A 15,780-nucleotide genomic window follows, 5' to 3' on the forward strand; every position below is an offset into this window, starting at 1 on the left:
TCCCACTCGCTCCTCTCCCACCGCCGGACCTTTGCATTTCACTCTCTCTCCCAACCTGGAGGGCTCTTTCTCCGGAGCTTCCTGTAGCTAGCTCTCCCCCCATCCATTTAGCTTCTACTCAACTGCCACCTCCTCCAAGAGGCCCTCTGACTTCATCAGTCTTCTGTATAACTGAAATGAACAAATAGCAACACCGAGAGTGGGTCCTCAGAATAGCCTCGCGACTCTGCAGGTGCCTTTCTCCACCCAGGTCTTTATGTCGGACACCCTTCCGCACCAGCGGGTCCCCATGTGACAGCTTTCCCCTCTACAGCATCATTGCCCCCTTGGCCTCCTCCCCCATCTCTGCACCAGCATTATTCCGACTCGTGTGGCAGAGACACAGTGACAGGGCAGCCTATCTGAAATGGCATTCTCAGGAAAGTGGATTGTTTTATTACCAGTTAAATATGCTTTATGCTACCTGTGAATGAGGCCATTGTGACATTTAGCAACTGATTTGATTAAACACAGATGTGGGCTGGACTCCACATGGAGCAAAGATGCAGGACAGACTCTGAGTGCGTGTTTGGACTTTTAAGATGGCAAAATGGACTAGATGACTCAGTATCAGCCAGCCAGATATGGATGCCTCCCTTCCTGGCATATAGACCATTTGTCACTGTTGGTTTCACAGCTGACAGCTCAGTCTGGGTCCCTAAAATCTTTTGTTTTCATTTAGAATCTGCTCTTTGGTCCTATCCAAGTTTTTTTTAACTTTTCCTGGATATTTTAATTCTCATGAATATAAAAAAAAATTATGAATTAAATTCTAGCATCGTCGACATCTCCAACGGTAATTATTAACAATGAGAATAAGAATCCCAGCTGCCGTTTGTTGAATACTTGCTCTGTGCTGGGCTCTGCCCCTTATATGCCTTATCTCACAGAAACCTCATAATAAATCAAATAAATAAACTATACTTAGTTCCATTTTACAGACGGGAAAACTGAGGCTTAGACATTTCAACCACTAGTTTGTAGTCATCAGGGCAAATAATTATATACGGATTCTCCGTTGCCTTCCATCACTCCCTTCCAGGCTCTAAGACCCAAGAAGACAGGATCCAGTTCTTTCTCAAGGTAGAAATCTTGGCACATCGGCACTCAGCAAAGGTTTATTGAATAAATGAGTGAATGCCTGAATGAATGAGCACAATAGATTAAGGGTGGGCCCAGGACTTGCCAGGTCTTGGCCTTCATCACTTTGTGTTCTGGGTAAAGAAGAGAAGAAAAATCGACATATGAAGATCTGTGATTTTTCTGGAATCTGGGCCATGGTTAGGGTACTGGGGTTTCATAACAGGCTCACCTCTATCTATTTGTGGCTCTTCCATTTTATGCATTATCTGCTGACTGTTTTTAGAGCACTCCCCAATTGCATATCCAGACCTTTTTCATTTGCAGTCCTGTTATGTTTCAGCAATTTTATTTTAATAGTGGCATCAATTAAAATGAATGAATACATGTCTTTGAGTGTCACTGTGAACCCAGTACAGTAGATCCCTTTGCTGTGTGGAAAGAAATTGTAAGATGAATCCAAAGCAGATAATATTGATGAGGGGACATTTGTTCATTGGGATTATCTGAGTCTTTCTTTGCACTACCCGAGTGGCATGTCAAACCTATGGGTGACAGTGAAGTCAAGTGGCCTAAAAGAGATGAGGCAGGCTGTGACCTGGGCCGTTCCCCACAGCTGCTTGGAAGGCAGAGTGCCTGCTGGCTGCAAGCCTGGCCTGCGGAGTCAGGCCACCCTGGGTTTGGACCCTGCTCTGCCACTTCTTAACAGGATCTACTTGCTAGGGTTGTGATGGAGATTAGACAAGATAATGCATGTAAAGTGACAAGCACTGGGGAAGGTAATAAGTACTCAATAAATGGGGGCTATTATTATTATTATTTGTCCAATTGCTAATGCCAGTAACTGAGACGCTTCCAAGGGCTCGGATTCAGTTGTAGCTGAGCTTGGCCCAAGAAAAGAAAGAGAGGTTTTCATGGTGACTGTCACCATCTCCTTGAAAAGAGGAAGAAATCCCGGAGGCAGCAAGCCCCAGAAAGGATGTGCAGAGTCACCAGTAAGCAGAGAAATGTGAGCTGAAGACAAGAAATGAGATATTGCATTAGTCCCATTAGGAGAACGGAAATCAGCAGGAGGGATTATGAATCCCCACTGTCAGGGGGCAGGAGGACATGGGGATCTGGGAGCTGTCGGCACGGCCGGTGGGAGCATGCGCCTGGCAGCCATGCCGAGAGCTCTCCCTTAGCCCTTATGGAAATTGAGTCTGTATGACCTCGAGATCCAGCAGCCCCACTCCTGGGGACATATCCCAAGGAGACGCATAGGCCCACAAGGCTGTGTCCGAGGATGCTCACAGCAGCCTCGTGGTGGTGGGCCAAGATGGAGGGACCCCAGCTGATCTCCTGGAGGAGGTGGCAGGGGAGAGAGGGGGGACGACCACGGGGGAAGACTGGGCAGCTGCCAGAGTGACAGGTGAGGCGTTCCTCAGCAATGTTGTGGGAGCCTAAGAACTTAATGCTGGGCGAGAAAACTGAGAAACCATATGAAATAGAGAGTAATGAAATGTAATAGACAAGATGTACCCACAGCAACACAGATGGGCGTTAAGAACTTAATGCTGGGTAAAAAAGAAAAAAAAAAACTGAGAAGCCATATAAAATGTAACACATAGAATTTACAGAAATTATGTGCCTGCCCACAAAGCACTAGTGCCCTCTTGGCAAGAATACATACAAACAAAAGGATGTGTTGTAGACACATGAGAATTCTCGCCTGTGGAGTGACAGGGAATGAGAGGAAACAGAAATAAAGAGGGGTCTTGGGTGGACTAATGAGGAAGTGTCCTGTGAACTTGAATTAACTCAACATTAACACCTAACATTTTGCAGGATGACAAAAGGGAATGGGCTGCCTTCGGCACCTGTTTACACAGGCGCCCTGAGGTTGGAGGCACAGACCCAGGGACAGAAAGAGTTCCTCTCTCTTGTACAGAAAGTATAAAGCTCAACTTGCGAGCTCAAGGAGCTGAAAAATGGAACTGATCTCGTTTTCGGCATTTGAACATAATTTCTATTTTGAGCCACCATTCCCCCATGTTGATAGGAAAGTTTCGTCTTAGTCTTTCAGGGTTTCCCCCAAAGTCTCCACAGCTTTGGCCATGGTTCTGGAATCTTGCTCAGTGCCAGTGTGTTGTGTCAGGGCCTCATCCGGTCCTCCATTATTGGAATGGACCGCTGCCGAGTTGTCCACTCTGTTGGTCCACGAGGCCCCTTCGGTCTGGGGCTGTTCACTGCTGTGTCTGCCACATCGTGGGCACAGGACTCTTTCATCATTCTGTCTTCTGAGGCCAGAGATCACAAACTGGAAACCTAGAGGCCACATCTACCCTGCAAACATGGTTTTGTTTGTTTGTTTTGGTTTCGGTTTGTCCAACTAATTTTTATTTTTGCCTACATTTAAAAATTGGGAAATTTCATGTAAAAATCCACATTTCTGAGTTTTCTTTAAAAAATCAGAAGCCCTGGCTACATTTGACTCACATTTCTAGGTGATAGAAGTTGGCTGGAGATGAGTAGCATTGTATCAGTTAGGAATGCTTTTGGCTGCAAGTAACAAAAAGCCCAACTCACATTGATTTAAACCATAACGACATTTATTGCATATTTAACAAGGAATCTGGACCCCAAGATTGGTTTAACAGTTTCATAATATCTTCAAAGACAAGGTTCTTTTCATCCTCTCACTCCTTCAGCCACAGCAAGTGAGCTGCCTTCTTTTATGTTTGTGACCTCATGTCCCAAAAAGGCTGCTGTAACTCCAGGCATTACATCCTTACATAACCCAGGGGAGGAGCCGGCAGGGGAAAAAAAAGAAAAGACTTTCCCAGAAGTCCCCTGGGTCAAAACTAGACTACATGACCATCCTGTAGCTGCAAGGGAAAGTGGGAAAGCAAACAAGCTAGCAAGGAAGAAAAGAATTGAGAATGACTACTGGGGAGCCAAACAGAGTCTGCTACAAACTGCCACCTACTGAGATAGAAACTGTGTGTTCCAGCCACAGTTCTCACTATCCCCTGTTGTTCCCCCACACCGAAGCTCCATGTATCATTGTGCCTGCACCAGCTCCTTCCCTCGCCGGCTGGGCCTGTGAGGTTTTGAGCACTGCCGGTCTTAGAGTCAGCGCACACAGCCACTTCTGATTTGCTGGTCTTGCTGCTTTCTCAGCAGCCGTGTGTGGGTTCAGAGAGTAGAACCTGCCCCAGGACTACATACTCGTCCTTATTCTCTTTCCCTACTCACTCCTTTCCCTTCCCTCCTGCCCTACCCCATTTCTCTGGCCAGGAGAATTCCTTCCCTCCTTAAGAAAATCCTTTTTCCTTCATATTTCTTATGAAGCCATTTGCTTACATCAATCTGATGCTTAGTTGTCCCTCCAACAGCGTTCAGCCGCAAACTGTTACTGTCCTGCAATAACATAAATATGGAACTAAGAGTAAGACTGAGAAACGTTGACAGCAGTTAGATGTTGCCCCAACAGCCAAGCACATGATCACGGACTCCTCTCATAGCACCGAGTGTAGACCAGTTCAGGAGTTGTCAGATGGCACGGTGAATCGCCTGGGGTGTGAGTTGCATGTGCAGTGAACCACATCTTTGTCCCCAAAGGGTTAAGCATTTAAAACCTAGTCCTTCACAGAACATGCGAGCAGCATTAGCCTGCTCCTTAAATCTTCCCAGGTGCTGGGGTCTAACCTTTGGAACCTGAGAGCCAAGATAACTCATTTCTGCTCACTCTTCTGCCCACTTGTGCACCCCAGCTCAGCACCCATGACCCTGACGTTACTGTCTGGGGAAAAGTCCCACTGTTTATCAAAACACTTCCCTGGCACGCTTACCTTCCTCTGCTAATCCGGGACTCGAATTCCACCTGCCACTTGTGATTAGATGGTGAGGAGTCCCTGATGGAGAAGGGAGAAACGAAATCAAATCGCCTGCCTGGAACCACCATGGGAGTGTCCCCGGTCCTGAAGCGAGGGGAAGTGTCCAGAGGCGCTCACTCCTCAGCATTCTCTCCAGCATTTATCTCTCTGTTGAACACACCCTTAGAGACCCGGTTTCTAGTCGCCTGATCCACCGCGTAGAATCATCTCTGGAGCTGAGCCGGCCACTCCGAAGTGCCCTCTCATCTGCACATCTGGTGCCAGCTTCACAGGGCTTCTCTAGAGTCGCGGGCTGGCGGCCACTCTTCCTATGCAGTTCAGCAGGTCCTTGAATTAACACCATTTCCTTCAACATCATTTCATTGTAACATTGATGAGAAAAAAACAATCAATTCCCAGCCAAGCCACTGTCTGTGTGGAGTTTGCACGGTCTCCTCATGTCTGTGTAGGTTTTCTCCAGGGGCTCCAGTTTCCTCCCACATCCCAAAGATGTGCACATGAGGTTCCTTGGCGGGCCTGCATTGTCCTGGTCTGACTGTGTGTGTGTGTGTGTGTGTGTGTGTGTGTGTGTGTGTGTGTGTCTTGTAGCTCTGCAGTGGAAGAGCATCTTGTCCAGGGTAGATGCCTGCCTTGCGCCCTGAGCTGCCAGGGTTGGCTCCGACCACCCATGACATGAGCTGGAATAAGCGGGTTGGAAAAGAATTCTCTTACTTGTTTTTATTAATCTTTCTTAAATGTATGTGTAGCTTATATTTATCTCTTTTTCTGTGTTAAGCACAAATATATATAAGTGCCTGAACAGATATATGGTATATTTTTAATATTAGAGTTTCATGGGGCAGGGGTGTTTTGGGGGAGAAATGTCAAAAAGGATGAGGGGACAGCAGTGGTAATAACAAAAAAAGATTGAGAAGCAATGGAATTTTTTAAAAGACACACAAATTACAAGCCCTGATTTTTTTATTATCAGATTCAGCAGAAAATAGAAGTTTCTACACACTGGCTCTTGATTTCTATATTTGTCTCATCGCAGACTGGTAATAACCAGTTTGCAGGCAGGCTTCAGTCCACGGACCACGCTTCGGTAGTGCCATGCTAATGCATCACTACTTTGGATCTGTCTGGAATTATCTTAACTCCTTGTGTATCTATTCACTCGATTGTGTTCTGTCTCTCTCTGAGTGTAAGCATCAACTCCTTGCTTACTGCCATATCTAAAACAGTGCCTGACACAGTAATAGTTGGTACATCACTAGGAAATGATTGTTGAATGAATGAGTGAGTGAATGAATGAATGAATTTTGACTGAAAAGTTGTTTTACTGAGCCAAGCATTGACAGTAAACCTTTACTTAAAATCCAAGAAAACCAATCAATCAATAAATTAACTTTTTTTTTTAAAAAAAAGATGGCAGTTCTCTGCTATGGCATAGAAAATAGCAGTGTTTTCAACAAGAAAGAAGCATATTCCTCTCTCACCTAAAGGCCAAGCCGATGTGGCAGTTCTGGCCACATCGGTTCTGGCAAACGTGGCCGGGCTCCAAGCCCCTCATATCTTACTGATTAGCCATGTGTTCCAAGATGGCCCCATTCATCAGGAAGAGAGAGAACACAGCCAGGATGTTGTAAACATTAACTCATCCCTCTTCCCTATCTACAACTCATCACATGGCCACAGCAGCCACAAGGGAAGCTGGGAAATGTAGGGCTTATTCTCATCAGCCATGTGCCCAGCTTAAAAGCAGAGATTCTGACAATATGAGAGAGAAGGGGTGAATGGGTATTGGGAGAACCCCTGGCAGGACCTGCCACCATCACCTTAAGAGAGAGTTTTTCCTCCTCCTGTCCTCGCCTCCCCTAGCCCTCACTACGCATTCCAGCCAGACGGAGGCAAGAAGCCAGTGTTCAACATTCCAGCTCAGGGCGGATCCATTTGCAAAACCCTCCAGAGACCACATGGTGTGGCACAAGATTTTGGGGGCCACATGCCCCCTTCCTCCTGGGTCCTCTGGCATGGGATGGATCTCTCACTGCAGGGGCTTTGGTGACTGCCCTTGGCAAACTGCAGTTTGTTCAGCTGTCCATTCTTCAGATGCCAGTCACAAATGAAAACAAACAAGAAGCTGTTTTGGACAAAGAGTACCAAGAGATGGAACTGTGGCCTGTTTGTTTCCAAACCTGCCCGAAGCCATCATTCAGAAGGTTGACACAAAAGAAAAGGGAAATCAGGAGAGAAAACACTGAATCCAGGAAACGTCTTAAGCCAGGCATGTTCCTAAGTTTTGGCAGGTAGGGTTGCCATGGTAACCGTGACCCCAAAAATGACCTTGAATGGAAGAGGCTGGCCTAGACTTTCTGCCGGACATGTCTGGATGGGCCACTGAGGGCAAATTGAGATTTCAGTGTGCCACACTGGTGTGGACAAATTCTGTGATTTCTGGGCCTTAAACAAGACCCCATGTAATGGAGATCAGGAGAGAATGCCCAGGTGCGGCCATGTTCCTGGTTCTTGCTCTCTTCACCTGCTAACTGCTACGTATTCTCCAGTAAGAGTGTAGATGTCATTTCCCCCAGGAAGCCTTCCCTGGCCCCACCTCGTCCCCACTTGGCATCACAGATCCCTTCACTGTGGCCCCCACGCTCCCAGTGAAGGTACTTACTGGCAGCCCACTGTCCTCCACTGTCTTCCCAGTGCCCAGCACATACCCCCGCACCTAGAAAGGAATATGGTTTATTTTGTAGATTTGACTTTGGAACCATTTTAATATTTTCTGTAATGATAAGACACTTTTGAATAAGTAATTCTGAAAATTTGATAGCAAACTGTTATTGAGCTGGTGACATACTCCACAGAGAAGAGACTCTGCCTGTGTTTTTACTCTTTTCCTTTTCTGTTTCTTTCTTCTTTCCTGATGTTTCAAGATTTCTTTTTTTAATCTCCTTCTGTTACAAGAATATGCCCATGCTTTCAGGGTAGATTTGCTTTCAGGTTCTTAGTTTTCCTTTGTTCGAGAATGTCTTGATTTTCCCTTCACTCCTGAAGGATATTTTCCCTGAATATAGAATTCTGGGTTGACACACTTGAAAAATGTTATGCCACTTCCTTCTGGCCAATAGAAATTGACAACCTTATTCTAAAATTGATATGTAAATGCAAAATTTACACATAGATGCCAAAATAACAAGAAGAAAGTTGGAGAACTTATACAACCTGATTTCAAAACTTACTCTAAAACTACAGTAATCAAGACAGGATGATATAAAATAGATATGTCAATGGGGAAACAGCAAAGAGAGTCCAGAAATAAACTCTCACATTTATTGTCAATTAATTTTTGGCAAAGTTGCCAAACAATTCAGTGGAAAAAAGGATAAGCTTTTTACAGTGGTGCTGGAACAATTGGATATCCATATACAAAAAGGTTAATTTAGACCCTTACCTCATACCATACATCAAAATTAGTTTACATTAGATCATACCTAAATATAAGAACTAAAACTATAAAATTTCTAGAAGGAAACATAGGAAAGAATTTTAATGACCTTGGGTTAGGCAGCAAAAGTAAGATTTATAGAAGTAAAAAATGATAACTTAAAAACTTTTGTTCTCCAAAAGACACCATTAAGAAAAGATCAGGGGAGTGGTAGACTAATTGGAGGGGATCACTCTGTAAGTTATATAAATGTCTAACCACTATGCTGTACACCTGAAACTAATATAATATTGAATGTCAACTGTAAATGAAAAAAATTTTTTTAAGAAAATGAAAAGACAAGCTACAGATGGAGAGATATACCTAATAAAGAACTTGTGTCCAGAATACATAAGGAACTCTTACAGGTCATTAATTAGGGGACAAACTTAACTATTTTTTAATGGGCCAAAGATTTGAATAGATCTTCATCAAAGAAGATAGACTCATAAGCACATGAAAAGATGCCCAACAGAGTTAGTCATTAAAGAAATGCTACTTAAAACCACAATGAGATGGTACTAAATACCTACTAGAATGGCTGTATCAAAAATACTGAAAATACCATGTGCCGGAGAAACTGGAATGCTCACACACTGATCGTAGGAAAGTATAATGGCACAGCCACTTGGAAAGAGAGTTTGGCCACTTCTTAAAAATGAAGCACACTCTTACCACATGACTCCACAATGCTACTTCTAGGGATCTGCCCAAGAGAAATCAAAACACGTATCCACACAAGAATGTGTACGTAAGTGTTTATAGCAGCATTACCCATAACAGCCCAAAATTGGATGTAGTACATTCACACCCTGGGAGACTAATCAGCAATAAAAAGGAATGAACTACTGATACACATTACGACATGGGTGAGCTTCTAAAGCATGATGCTAAGAGAAAGAGGCCAGATACAAGTACATATTGTATGATTTCACTTCTGTGAAATACCTAGAAAGGACAATACTCTAAAATCAGCAACAGGTCGGTGGTTGCCTGAGGCTGGGGATGCGAGGGGAGGTTGACTCCAAATTTGGAGGGTGATGGAAATGTTCTAAAACTGCATCGTAGTGGCAGCCACACAATATCAGTTTACTTTAGAAATAATTCAACTGACAATTCAATGGGGGATTTTATAGCATGGTATTATACTCCCCCCCAAAAAAACAACATTATTTGTGATAGCCAAAAGGTGGAAGCAACCCAAGTGTCCGTAAGCAGATGAGTGAATTAAAAAAAATGTGGAATATACATACAATGGAACTTTATTCAGTCTTAAAAAGGAAGGAAATTCTGACACATGCCGGAACATGGGTAAAATTTGGAAGCCATTATACGAAATGAAATAAGCCAGTCGCAGGATAAGGTACCTAAAGTAGTCAAATTTATAAAGACAGAGTAGAAGGATGGGTGCCGGGCTGGGGGAGGGACAAAGGGGGGGGTGGCTGTTTAATGGGTACTCAGTTCCAGTTTTGTAAGATAAAGAAAGTTCTGGAGACGGATGGTGGCAATGGCTGCCCAACAATGTGAATGTACTTAATGCCACTAAAAATAGTGGCACACTTAAAAATAGTAAAATTTTAAATTTTATGTGCCTTTTCCACAATTTTTTTAAAATAAACAATTTTTTAAAAATTATCAAGTACCGGAAACTGTGTTGTGTGCACTATCTCATTTATTTCTCACCACAGTGCTTTGATAGTGTTATTTTACTCATTAATTGAGAGAACTGAGATTCAGAGAGATTTGAAGACTTGCCAAAGTCACAGGTTCCATTCCAACCTATCAGACCTCAAAGACCCCACCTTTCCGCTGCATCCTTCTCCTCCACGTCCCCCTCTGACCATGAGAAACCTCATCTGTCCCCCTGTTCCTCCTTCCCACAGGCACAGCGGGGATGTATCAAGGAGCCAATGGACTGACCAGCGCGGCTGGATTCGGTAGCGTCCACCAGGTACACCCACCAGCTGTCTCGGTTTTTTTCCTTAAGTAGTCAGTCCTCTTAAATGAGGGCATTCAGAACACCTCCTTCTGCCCAAGATCCCCACCAGAAATCCAGCCAGATTGTCCAAAATCCAGCCAAATTGTCCAAAAAGCCATTGGAGAGGTTCAGTGTAGAGTCAGAGAAATTGTAATCACTAGATTTCCAAGATGACAGAGGCCATATTATATATTACATACTGACCTGCGCCAAAGACACCCACTGACTGTCACATCTAGAATATATGACCACAATCACGTGTGCTCTTTCTCTGGACTGTGAGCTTCTGAAGGGTGAAGGTGCATCTTCTCTGCCTCTGTGTTGAGTGCCCAGCACACAATGGGGGCTTTATAAACACTGGTTAAATCGAACTAAGTCAACACTGTAAAGATGAGTGCTGGCTCATAGTTTGATTCTCTTGGTTTCAGAGAGTGAATTAAGAATTAACCTGCTAAAGGTGTACGAGAACTCTGTGCCATTCGTGCACCGTTCTTCTCAGTCTAAAATTCTATCAAAACAAAATATTAACATGCTTTCAGGCTGGTGTTTCAACAGAACTACCCCAGGATAGATGGGCTTTAGGAATATTTAACATATTTAAATATGAGGAATGTACTATTTCTTCTTCAGTGAGCTGAAGAATCTAAATGACTTAAACCTTGGAATGTGTGAACATTGTTTCATATATTTTTGTATTATTTCCTGTGTACTATATATATAGGTAAAAATACTTATAAATAAAAGAGTACTTTTTAAGGTGTGGTTCTTCACTCTGGGTGTTTGTCCATTTCACCATAAGAGTTTGTCAAAAAATGCAGACTCCCTAAATGCTGCCCCCAGAAATTCTGATTCAGGTCTGGGGTGGGGCCCAGGAGGGCAAACTTTCCATGAGTTCCTTGTAGGGTCAAGAAGCACTGACGTGTGGTGAGGATGGGGCAGAATATTTAAATGACTGTTGTGGGAGAATTGGACTGTCTGGCTGATTTAAGCAAAGCTTGATAAAAGAGGATTGGCGTTCTTTGATTCGATCTCCAAGACTCCCTCATAGAAGATGCTGGATCCCTATTTCTGTGTAGGTGCCATTGTTTTTGCACCTCTCACGAACCTAAACTGTCACCTAGTCTGCTAGGTGTGTATGTGAACTTTATTACTCATCCATTTGTTCATGAATATCCAGTATTTATTTTATGCCCTATGTGTCTGGCATTGTTTTAGACACTGAGGATATAGCAGTGACCACGACGGGCCCTGTCAGGGCCACGCCCATGTCCCTCGGAGTACACCTGCTGACCTCCAGCTGCCGGTGTCTGCATCCCTGGGCCCAAGGGTGTTTTCTAGAACCGATGCACAGGGCAGGCAGGTAGGGCCAGGGAATTAAAACCTCATGGGAGCAGCTCCCAAAGCTAGCTAGAGTTGGCTCCTTTGCTCCGTGGCGAGATCATTTTGAGATGTGTGTTTTATACCATCCAGCGTCTCCCCCATAGAATTTACTCCAGTCCCCACTTAGACGCCTCTGGATTGGCTGTTTTCCCTTCGTCCCTTCACTACCTCACCAGCTCACCGACTGCTGTCTTTTTCACCTCTTGAGTACACTATTTGCACTTGAATCCTCTCTCAGGGTCTGCTTCTGGGGGGAAGTCCCTGTCCTCAGCTTTTATTCTAATGGGGGACAGAGACAGAGTTATTAGACCCGCCCCACGGGGCCCCGCCTTCATCAGCCTGTGACCCCGCCCACTGAAGGCTCCAGCCCGGAGAGCCTTCCTCACTCACCGCCTGTGTGCTCCCCTTTCCAGGACTACCCTTCCTACGCTGGCTTCCCTCAGAGCCAGTACTCCCAGTACTACAGCTCATCCTACAGCCCACCTTACGTCCCCGCCAGCGGCATCTGCCCTTCCCCCATCTCCACGTCCACCTACGTCCTCCAGGAGGCATCGCACAGCGTCCCCAACCAGAGTTCTGAGTCACTTGCAGGTACGTACAGTCACCGTCGCATGGTCATTCATGGCTGTGGTCTGAGCTCTTATGTGAAAGACAGACTGGACGTAGGTCCCAACTATAATGAACTAGTCACCCAAGGGCTAAATATAGCCCTGAGATATATTTTGTATTATTGTGTGTGTGTGTGTGTGTGTGTGTGTGTGTGTGTGTAGTGTGTGTGTGTGTTTAATTGCACCCATGTTTAAAAGTCAGAAATATTTACCGAAAAATTCTAATTTCAACCTATGGAACCCATCTAGATTATGAGCAACATGTGGGAGAGTCCACATCTTGGCCCCTTGGGGATGCACATCCCTGTGCAACCAAGTCACTGGCCTGTGAATTTATTCATTCATTCCACAAGCTTCTATGCACGTGTCTTCTCTTTTAGGAGACGGTTTGGAATTTATCAACATTAAATTACAGAATAGCAATAAATTAGAATGTCCAAGTGAAAAGAAATATCATCGTGTTATGATCCTTTCTTTGTTTCTTGAAACCTACCAATGTCTTGGAGCTCTGTAGAAGCTAAGCTAGCACGATGGTGTGTGGACATTCATTCAGTAAATATTAATTGCTTGATGGTTAGAAACAGAACAATAGTGAAGACCCACCTGTTTTGTTCCTGGAGTTCTTGCTGTAGGTGTTGCTTTTAGCCCTTGTATTTTCCTTTCCTGGGGGTGTTAGTTGTCCCTGGTTTGGTGATACACGGAGACAACATGACCAAGCCTTTTTAGTCAACTTTTGAGGCAGTTTAGGGCTTGAGCATTGATTTTTGTCAGTGTGCTATCTCACCACAGACTACTTAAGGAATGCATATGTAATAATTTCCAAATTGTTTTCTTTGAAGGGTGCGGAATTTAACAAACTTTTCTTTGTCATAATCCTGAAGTATCTTTGACCATCCTGCTTTTTTAAAAGGTGGCCTCCCCCATCTGGGTTCAGAAAGGAAATATAAGCAGAAAACTTTCAATAGATGCCCCATCCATCTGTAATTCAGTGGCAAACTGGATCCCCAAGATTCGCTTCACAAGAATTTGGGTTATGTGAGAAGGTCATTTTTGTTCCCCATCAGGAGCAAACATAAAGGCCCCTTGTGTTTCTCTGAAATTTTTCTTTATTGTTTCCTCCCGTTCTTCATTTATCTAAGGTTCAATGATAAGTGGTTGAGATGGTTTTTACTGTATATCTAACAAGCTGACATAAAATCTAATGACATAAATAATTGTCAGCTATAACTGAAGTTTCTTGCTTCTTTTCCTCAGTGTTCTTTGTAAAGGAAGGGCATGTATGCATTTGTGTGTGTATGTACACGCACACACAAACACACAAATGCTCATACTCATGCCCTCTCTTAAAATTTCCCATAAAACCTCCACTTTTGAAATTATCCAGGATGTCCTTGAGTGGTTGGTTCCAAACCCCAGAGGCTCAAGAGGTTTACATATTGCCGACAGATCAGGCTCACTCTTTGCATTGCCTAATGCTCTTCTCCCTCCTAGACCCTCAGCCCCACCTCCTCAGTGCAGTCTGCATTGACTGCAAATTAGCAGTCATATAAAGCCCCAACGATTTGCAGATGATTGCAGGACAACTTGCTGACGTAGAGGGCAGAATCTGAACATCTGACGTTACTCAGGATAAAGGACAGTTAGTAGTGGTTGCTTAAGAACTTTTTTTTAAAATATTTTTAAGTATGATACAAATTATCCTAAAAAAAGTTGGGGGATTTTTTTAAACTTCTTAAATGGTCTCCCTCAGTAAATAGAATGAGAAAATATTTTTTTAATCTCTCAAAAAGAAACTCGGAAGGCTCTTCCATGCAGATTGACAGTATCTAACAAATTAAAAATGCATGTACTCTTTAACCCAATTTTTCTGCTTCTAGAATTTATGCTAAAGATAAAAATTCCCACATAGATACAAAGATTTAAGCAAAAAAGATGATTTATTGAAATAGCATCATAGCAAAAGACTGAAAACAACTTGAATATCCATTAACAGGAGTCAGGTTAAGTAAATTATAATGCATCCACCAGTGGCACACTACACATCTATTAAAAAAGAATAAGCTAGGTATATCTAATATGGATCTCTCTTTGAGTGATTGTGAAAAAAAGCAAGGCACAGGAGGACTACATGTATATTAGGATCCTGGGTTTTGTTTTTTTTTAAGTGTAAGTATAGTTTAATACCCATATTTGCATAGGAAATTTCCGGAAGGATTTAAAAGCAACTGTTAACATTTTCTCCGGGGAGAGAACTAGAGTTAAAAGAAAAGATGAGATGTAATAGACAGTCTTTAATCCATTCCACTCAACAACAGCAAAATACATTTTTTTTTTCAAGTACATATGAGACATTTACCAAAATAGACATATTCTGGGCCTTAAATCAAGTTTCATTACATTTAAAAGGATCCGAGTCATACAAATAATGTTCTCTGAAAACAGAATTAAATTAGAAATAAATAATGGAAAGATTTTTGGAAAACTACCAAATATTTGGAAGCTAAAGAATACACTTGTAATAACCCATGAGTGATAGTTAATTTTGTGTGTCAGCTCGACTGGGCTAAAGGATGCCCCAGTCGCTGGTAAAACATTAATTCTGGGTGTCCATGAGGGTGTCTCCAGAAGAGATTAGCATTTGAATTGGTGGACCGAGTGGAGAAGATAGCCCTCCCCAGTGTGGGCCGGCATCATCCAATCCATCCAGGGTCCACATTGGAACAAAACGGCAGAGGAAGGGCAGTTTCACTCTCTTGAAGAGCTGGGACATCCATCGATCTTCCCCTGACCTCAGACATCAGGGCTCTTGTTTCTCAGGCTCTTGAGCTCAGGCTGAATTATACCACACCTTTTCCTCATTCTACAGATGGCTTGCAGATGGCAGATTGTGGGACTTCTCAGCCTCTATAACCATGTGAGCCAATTCCTTTAATAAATCTCCATATATGGAGATTTGTGCACTCGTGTGTGGGTACAGCCTGAATGCGTCCACCTGCAAACCAGGAAGAGGACTCTCACTAGGAACTAAATTGGCCAATGCCTTGATCTTGGACTTCCCAGCCTCCAGAATTGTGAGAAATAAATCTCTGTTGTTTAAGCCATCCAATCTATGATATTTTTGTTATAGCAGCCCAAACTGACTAAAATAGGATAGCGACAAAAAATCAGAAACAACACAAGGAAGTCCATTTTACCACTTCCCTCCAACATGTTCTGGAGGTTCTAGACGTAAGACAAGAAAAATAAAGGCATCCATATTGGCAAATAAGCAAAATTTCATAAAGTAAAAAGTAAAATGACACAATCACCGTTGTAGAAAATCAGATAGAATCTACAAAAAAGCAA

At 43.3% G+C, this 15,780-nt stretch overlaps 1 protein-coding gene across 3 annotated transcripts in view; it reads left to right on the top strand.

Annotated features, from left to right (window-relative positions):
* EYA2 (EYA transcriptional coactivator and phosphatase 2) overlaps positions 1-15,780 on the top strand; it is a 211,943-nt gene that overhangs the window by 119,029 nt on the left and 77,134 nt on the right. For all 3 annotated transcript variants that reach the window (XM_039864495.1, XM_039864497.1, XM_039864498.1), the window contains 2 exons: positions 10,353-10,420; positions 12,241-12,418. In XM_039864495.1, coding sequence (XP_039720429.1) covers positions 10,353-10,420; positions 12,241-12,418 — 246 coding nt within the window. The remainder of the gene's footprint in view (positions 1-10,352; positions 10,421-12,240; positions 12,419-15,780) is intronic.

Source organism: Pteropus medius, unplaced genomic scaffold (assembly GCF_902729225.1).
Source record: "Pteropus medius unplaced genomic scaffold, Ma_sr-lr_union100, whole genome shotgun sequence".
In the NCBI taxonomy this organism is placed as follows: Eukaryota; Metazoa; Chordata; class Mammalia; order Chiroptera; family Pteropodidae; genus Pteropus; species Pteropus medius.